This window comes from Brassica napus, chromosome C4 (assembly GCF_020379485.1).
Source record: "Brassica napus cultivar Da-Ae chromosome C4, Da-Ae, whole genome shotgun sequence".
NCBI lineage: Eukaryota > Viridiplantae > Streptophyta > Magnoliopsida > Brassicales > Brassicaceae > Brassica > Brassica napus.
In genome coordinates, this window is record NC_063447.1 from 36356436 (window position 1) to 36364776 (window position 8341).

Here is an 8341-nt window from a genome sequence, read left to right on the forward strand (position 1 = left end):
TATTTATTTGAACAAATTTTCTGCACAAAAAGCTTGTTTATTTACATTTCAATTTCTATATATTAATGTAATGATTTATTTTGTTGTAAATCTATTAATATATTTAATTTGCCGGGAAAAAACGTGACCAAAAAAGAGATACACGTGCATCTGTCTGATTTGCTACGCAGGCGTACGTGGTTTTGTTGCTGACGTGGACGAGAGAACTAGAGATAAGATTTTCGCCCGTATAAATTTATAGATTTGGTTTTTTTGCTTCGTGTTCTTTTTTTTGTTCGTTAAAGAGAAAGAGAAAGATGAGATCTTTTTACAAACCCTAAATCACTCTCCACCTCGCGATTGATTAGATTATTCCGATGGCAGCTTCCATCGATTCCGATCACAAACTCTGTGGTTTCCTCCGTGCCGTTGTCTCCGTCGATTCGCCGCATGAACTATCATTAGGCTCCTCTTGTTTGATCTCCAATGATGGTTTCAAATCCGATAACGGCGTGATCTTATCCCTCGTCAATTCCACCTCCAATCCCAAATACCTAACTCCGGAAATCCTCGAAGGAGATCATGATGTTGATAACTGTGGATCGGAGAGTACACCGAAACGCCGCAAGTCTCAGAAATCGAACAGACGAGGCTCATCCGGAAGCAAAATCTGTTCGGCGGAGAAGAGCAATGGACGGGGGAGGAAGATGGTGAGGAGTATAGGCATGGTGAATGGAAGCATGAGCGTAGTGAATCAACTTCACGCTTTGGTTGCTAATAAATGTTTGAAGATCGAATGTCGAGTGGTGAAGGCTGATAAGCGTGAGAGTGGAGAAAAGAGAGCTGTGGTGTTGGTGGATGTTTATATGCCTGTTGCATTGTGGTCGGGATGGCAGTTTCCTAAGTCCCAGGCTACTGCTGCTGCCTTGTTTAAGCACCTGAGGTAACTCGTTTGGAACTTAGTCCCGCCTTGTGGAGGATAGTCTCTTAACAGTAGCTGTGTTGGTTTAGGGTGAATAAGTGCTGAATGCTTGAACATATTTTGTGTGTGATTCTGATGCGTGCCTCGCGTGTCTTTGCTTGTGAAATATACTGGTTGCTATGTTGATTAAAGTTCACGTTTTGCATAAGCAATGCTGTTTCTTGTTCCTTGTTACCTATCAATATCTATAGATACTTTCCCTAGTGTCTTCCACTCTTCCTTATACATTTAGGAAAAGTTCAGAGACGATCTCAATTGGAACTTAGTCCCACCTTCTGTAGCTTAGGACAGTTTCTTAACTGTATTTTTGTAGGTTTAGTGCGAATAAGTGCTCATATACTGAAACAGATGTTGTGTGTGGTTCTGATGTGTGCCTCACGTGTCTTTGCTTATGTAATCTACTGTTAGCTATGTTGATTAGGGTTCACGTTTTGCATAAGCAATGCTGTTTCTTTCTCCTCCTTGTTGCCGATCAACTTGGATATCATCTAGTCTAATATTCGTACACACTTTTCTTATCTTCCTTTATAGGACTGAGAATATCTGTATAGGATAGAGTATTTGTTTTCCTTTTTCTTATGTATCCCTTTGGAAATACATCATATGCTATATGAATGTGAACGTCTTTTGTGAACGAGCGTGAAAAGTTGCAATTCTTTCATTTGCTAATGTATTCCAGTTCTTTGCAGCTGTGACTGGGGACTGAGAAGCTCAATCCTTGGCGGGGAAAGTATTTGGGAAGAGGTCAATGGAAGAATAAAGGCCATATGGGATCTATCAGACTGCCATGTGTTTGGTTGCAAACTACACTGTAATGCCCCAGATTCTCCAGGAAGAAGATTATTTAAACTACATGAAATCTTTCAGAGCTTGCCCAGTCCAGGAAATAGTGGTGTCTTAGATTCTTCTAGAGTATCACCATCCAATGACTCTTGTGCAACTGGCATTTGGGATCTCCCAGCTGACGTTTTGACCAGCATTATGATGAAACTTAACCCGAAAGATCTTGTCAGCGTTGCAGGAGTCTGCCGTCTCTTTAAATCATTGGCCTTTCTAATCGTGCCATGTATGAATCTTAAACTATTTCCTCATCAGCAGGCAGCAGTTGGTTGGATGTTGGAGCGCGAGAGGAAAGCTGAGGTTTTCTCACATCCCCTATACTTGGAATTCCGTACTGAGGATGGGTTTAGTTTTTACATAAATGTTGTGTCTGGTGATATAACCACTGAGGAAGCCCCCATGGTCAAGGATTTTCGAGGGGGAATGTTCTGCGATGAACCAGGTTTAGGTAAGACGATAACAGCATTGTCACTTATACTGAAGACACTGGGAACAATGGCTGATCCGCCTGAGGGACTTCCTGTAATTTGGTGTACACATAAAAATGACACGAAATGCGGTTATTATGAGTACACTAGTGACCAGATCACTTCTAACGGAATGTTAACAGTAAAGAGGTTTCTAAGTCCAAGTAGCTTTCGAAGCCAGCTTTCTTTGGAAGCTTTTAGTCCGTTGCTAGAGTCGAAATCTTTGCCTCTTAAGCAAGCTAGCCTGATGGGTTCAGATGGTCAAACTTCTGAGTGTAAGAACACAAATTCTGAAAACGAATATGGAACTATCCTTGATTTAGAAGATCAACGTAGACTGAGTAATGTCAGAAAAAATCTCTTGCCTGTATATAATGGCGTATCTGAGCTCTCTGAAGTGATGGAAGCTAAAAGAAGTGGTAGTTGGAAGAAGTTTGGTAGGATAACTGGTTGTAAGAGAAAGGGTCCAACTGGTTCGGATGTGGAAAGCGATATTTGGGTACAGTGTGATGCTTGCTCAAAGTGGCGGAGAATAGTAGACGACGGTGTATCTGTTACTGGTTCTGCATGGTTTTGTAGCAACAATGCTGACCCTGCATATCAGAGTTGCAAGGATCCTGAAGAATTATGGGATAGATCTCAACCAATAAATTACTTGCAAGGTTTTTATACTAAGGGAGCTTCCGGTGAAGAAAATGAAAATATTTCTTTCTTCACCAGTGTCCTTAGGAAACACAAGTCTTCAGTAAATTCAAACGTAAATAAAGCCTTAATCTGGCTTGCTAAACGCTCTATCGAGCAGCTCTCACTGATGGAAACAGTTGGCTTACCAGGTCCACCAGTTAATGTCCGTGGTTACCAGAGATTGTTTCACGCATTTGGTCTAACAAGTAGATTTGAAAAGGGTGTCACTAGATGGTTTTATCCAAAGCTTCTTGAGAACTTAGTGTTTGACTCACCTGCCCTCAAGGTTGCTCTCTGTCAGCCGCTGGATGCATTTAGATTGTATTTGTCAAAAGCAACTCTAATAGTCGTGCCTGCGAATCTTGTTGATCACTGGAAAACACAAATCGATAAACATGTCAGCGCTGGTCAGCTACGTATCCTCGTTTGGACTGACAATAAGAAGCTTTCTCCGCACAACCTGGCTTGGGACTATGATGTTGTGATCACAACTTTTAGTCGCTTAAGTGCTGAATGGAATCCTCGGAAGAAAAGCCCATTGATCCAAGTGCACTGGCTGAGGATCATGCTAGATGAAGGACACACTCTTGGTTCTAGTCTCAGTTTGACAAATAAATTCCAAATGGCTGTTTCTCTGACAGCTTCTAGTCGTTGGTTACTGACTGGAACACCAACCCCGAACACGCCAAATAGCCAGCTTTCGCATCTCCAACCTCTTTTAAAGTTTCTTCACGAGGAAGTATATGGAGACAATCTAAAGTTTTGGGAAGCTGGCATCCTTAGACCATTTGAAGCAGAAATAGAGGAGGGTCGTTCTCGTTTGCTTCAGCTGCTTCAGAGATACATGATATGTTCTAGAAAGAAAGATCTGCGGATGATTCCTCCCTGTATCAAGAAGTCGACATACATTAATTTCGTTCCAAGACATGCAAGAAGCTACAATGAACTAGTGGAGTCAGTTAGGCGTAATATCTTATTAGCTGATTGGAATGACCCGTCTCATGTCGAAAGTCTGCTTAACTCTAAACAGTGGAAATTTCGAAACGCTACCATAAATAATGTCAGACTATCTTGCTGTGTGGCTGGGCATATTAAAATGACTGACGCTGGTCAGGATATCAAAGAGACAATGGATGATTTAGTTGAAGGTGGTCTCGACGATTCTACCTTTGAGTATTCTTCTATTCAAAATTGCCTTATTAGTGGCTGCAACTGTAAAAGGTATGTCTTAAATCCAGTATTGTCATTAGTTTAGGGCATTTGACACTATTATCTGATTTTTCTTTTGTTCCATCAATGTTATAAACAGGTGTGGGGAATGGTGCCGACTTCCTGTGATCACTCCATGTAGACACTTACTATGCCTGGATTGCGTTGCTCTTGATAGCGAAAGATGTACTTTTCCTGGTTGTGGATACTTATATGAGATGCAAACTCTGTTGGCTCGACCAGAAAACCCAAACCCAAAATGGCCTGTGCCAAAGGATCTTATTGAGTTACAACCTTCATATAATCAGGTATATATGGGTATAAATAAACCATCTTATAAGCTAAGGATTTTAATATACATAATGCTTTATCTTTATTGTGCAGGATGACTGGAATCCTGACTGGCAATCAACATCTAGCAGTAAAGTCAGTTATCTCGTGGACAGACTGAAAAAGTTACATGAGGGTAATCGTAAAAGCATTTTGTCTTTCAACAAGAGTAGCTGTGACAACCTTGAAGAGAATAACCCTGGTACCTCGAAAGCCTTTTTTGGGCATGAATTTCGTGAACAAGATTTGAGATCTCAGATGGTACTTGTTGATAAAGTTCTGATTTTCTCACAATTTCTTGAGCATATTCACGTGATTGAACAACAGGTATGAATTACTATTTATTTCGTTAGGTCATTGTTTTTCTTTCAGTGTTTGAAAGCTTTGAGCAATTGTAAATCATGCTTTTGTAGTTGGAAATTGCTGGCATCAAGTTTGCTGGAATGTACAGTCCAATGCCTTCGTTTAAGAAGGTAACTTGTCTGTTGATGCTCTTCTTGTTTTCTTTTGTCTTGCTATCAACTTTCGATTTCAACTTTTCAGATGAAAAATCTAGCCATGTTCCAGAACGATGCTGATTGCATGGCACTTTTGATGGATGGAAGTGCTGCGCTAGGTCTTGATTTGAGCTTTGTAACACATGTGTTCTTGATGGAACCAATCTGGGATAAAAGGTATGACTCTGAACATTTCTTTTCATTCAGCAAACATTTGAGCTTTGTAACACGTGTGTTCTTGACACTGCATGCAACGCCTCTTATACAATTTAGCGTCTATAGTCAACGTTTTTATTTCATTTTCTATGGTGTTTCTTACACGTACAAATGTTTGAATAAATGAGCAGCATGGAAGAGCAAGTGATCAGTCGTGCTCATCGGATGGGCGCAAAACGCCCTATTTATGTAGAAACCTTAACCATGCGTGGTACGATTGAAGAGCAAATGATGAGATTCCTCGAGGTACAACTGCTTCTTTCTTTTTTTTCTTTTTGTAATTAGTTAGTCATCAGACTAAAAAAACTTGAACATATCTTTTGGTGGTGGTCTGTCTTGAGTGATGAATATAGGATATGATGAATGTGGTCGTCTTTGTATCATTGGACGTCTAAATTCTCCATGTCTGTTGTTGTTCTAAGCAGGATGCTGAAAAGAGTGATAGATTCTCATCTAGTGGAGATTACATAAAAGTGGAGCAAGAGACAACACGAGGTAGCAGGCGCACGATACATGATTTGGCAGAAAGCAATTACTTGTCTCATCTTATCTTTGTTCGATCAGAGGGCAACACATAGTTTGACTTCACTATCTACCTACATTCTATGTTAGGCATTTTGTAAATGCTTATGTAAAACTAAAATTTATGTTAGACATTGAGAGTAACTTTTTGTTTAAATCATTAGAAACTTATAGAAGTCGAATGCTTTTTCATTTTCAAATCAAAACACCAGCTAACATCTTAACAATGTAATCTTTCTTCTTCATTGTATCGCATCTATATTATTAAAAGAAAAGTACAAATATAAATTGTCATTGAAGAACTACCTTTAACTTTATGTTTTCATGTCTTTTCCAAATTTAATATCTAATTTCCTAAATCAAATGTGCAACAAATTCATGATAAATCTTAAACTTAAGGCACATCAATACAATAAACTTTAACATGTAAAGAAAATGAACTCCTTCCATTAATTCGTGGGTATTCTCCTTTCTTAAATATAGTGAAATATCCGTTTTACTTGGTCAAAAAACAAAATATAATCTAAAAATTTAATAATGAAAATATTTCTTAAATGATCCGTTTTACTTGATAATAACAAGATTTTCACCTAACTAAATCTTTCAAATAATCAATTTGACAGATTAAATTGACTAACCATAAATTTTTTTCATTTTCATATTAGATTTGGTAAAAACATGTACATCTAAGTATTAATATTAAAGCATTAAATCACCTAAGATTTTGCTTATTAGAAAATTGTAACAGAGAAGGTTTCAAAAGTGTTTTATGTGAAGCAAAACATTTAGACCAGATAACAATGTTCTAATAAATAAAAATAAAAAGTTCATATAAAATAAAATTCTACATATAATAAAATGTTAAAGTCAATAAATTAAAATCAAATAAATTTTATAATAATAGAAATACAAGAAATAAAAATTACCCATTCTAACAAATTATTCATTTTAACAAGTATTATATAAAATTTCAATAACGGGTTGGAAAATTGAAAATTTATAATAATAGAAATACAAGAAATACAAATTAGATATAATACTTAAAATGCATGACGAGTATTTACATAACGAGTTAAAAATTGAAAATTAAAACTATTTAATGTCTTATATAACGAGTTGGAATTTAAATATAGTTATCATTTACAATAAAAGGAAACAAATATCTGCACAGTTGTACGGGTTAACCTCTAGTTCATGTTTTAAATTTGTAACATTTTCTAATAAATGTAACCAATGAAAGACAGACATATTTGATCAAAAGAAAGAAAGAAAGACAGCCATAATAAATTGAGTTCTGTCACTAACGTTAAATCATGTGTACACGTGTCATTTGTCGTTGTATGATGGTGAAAAATAAATAATTAAATATAATTATGTTATGAAACCCCGGTCTTTGTTCTAAAAGTATTTTTATCCCTGAGAAAAGAAGAGTCTCTTTTGCAAAAAGTACAGGGAGATCCAACAAATAAAAAAAACGTATGCCCAAGTCGCCAAATAAAAGACGTTTTCGGTGGGTTTTTTCAACTGTTCACGGGCCCTATTGACACGTGACGGTCCGCGATTGGTTCTTTTTTATTTTTTTTTATTTTTTTAATCAGACAAAAACGAAAATAAAAAAATTAAAAAAAATAAATAAGAAACCCATTAAAGATTTGTGCGATAACGATGCTCTAACTTTGTTAAATCCATCTCCTCTATTGAACCCGCGTGAAGAAAACAAAATGAAATCTTATCACCAATAAATACACTACAAAGAAATGAAAATGAAATTTTACAGAGATAATGAATTGAGCTCTTCAATAGTACAAAGCAGCTAAGAAGAAGAACTAAACGAAATATAATACTCCCTCTGGATTTAAATATAAGATGTTTAAGGTTGTATACACATATTAAAAAAAAAAATACACTATTTTAATTGTTACTTTTTGGTTATATCAATAAAATTTCAACACTCACAATTTTACTTTTCAATTTATGTTTAAATTTTAAAAATAAATGCATTAATTATATCTCAAAACATCGTACATTTGTATATGAGATAAAAATATAGAACATCTTACATTCGTATCCGGAGGGACTAAGTTTTATTATGGGGAAGAAGAAATGTACCTTCGTTATGAAACACCGCGCTTTGCTCCAACTTTGTTAATCCATCTCCTCTGTTGAATCTGCTGAATAAGGTAAAATGAGATCTTATCACCAACAAACACATGACACAGAAATTAGAATGAAATTATGGTTTTTACGTACACCGGTTTAATGGTTGTTCAACAAAAAAAAAAAAAAAAAAAACGTACACCGGTTTAATGAAATGAGGAATGAAACACCGCGCTTTACTCCAACTTTGTTAAATCCGTATTCTCAGTTGAACCTGCGTGAAGAAGACGAAATGAAATCTTATCACCAACATACACACAACAAATATGGGAATGAAATTAAGGTTTTTGATAGAGATCGAGTTAGCGAAATGAGGAGTGAATCAAGCTTGCCAGAGATACAAAGCGGCTAAGAAGATGAACTAAACGAAATGGAATTTTTAATGTTTTATAATGATGAAAAAGAAATGTACCTCCGCTATGAAATGCCACACTTTTCTCCAACAATATTAAACAATG

General features: G+C 36.4%; 1 protein-coding gene across 2 annotated transcripts; it reads left to right on the forward strand.

Moving 5' to 3' along the window:
* The first annotated feature begins 244 nt into the window (after positions 1–244).
* Positions 245–5902, forward strand: LOC106431379 (F-box protein At3g54460). Of its 2 annotated transcripts, none has more exons than XM_013872177.3 (8): positions 245–922; positions 1651–4173; positions 4262–4469; positions 4546–4818; positions 4905–4964; positions 5035–5165; positions 5336–5450; positions 5630–5902. In XM_013872177.3, the coding sequence occupies exons 1-8, from the start codon at positions 357–359 to the stop codon at positions 5780–5782; spliced, it is 4029 nt and encodes a 1342-aa protein (XP_013727631.1). In that variant the 5' UTR covers positions 245–356; the 3' UTR covers positions 5783–5902. The 2 variants fall into 2 exon arrangements, with proteins under 2 accessions (XP_013727631.1, XP_013727632.1); XM_013872178.3 differs by having other exon boundaries at positions 5059–5165.
* The last annotated feature ends 2439 nt before the right edge of the window (positions 5903–8341 follow it).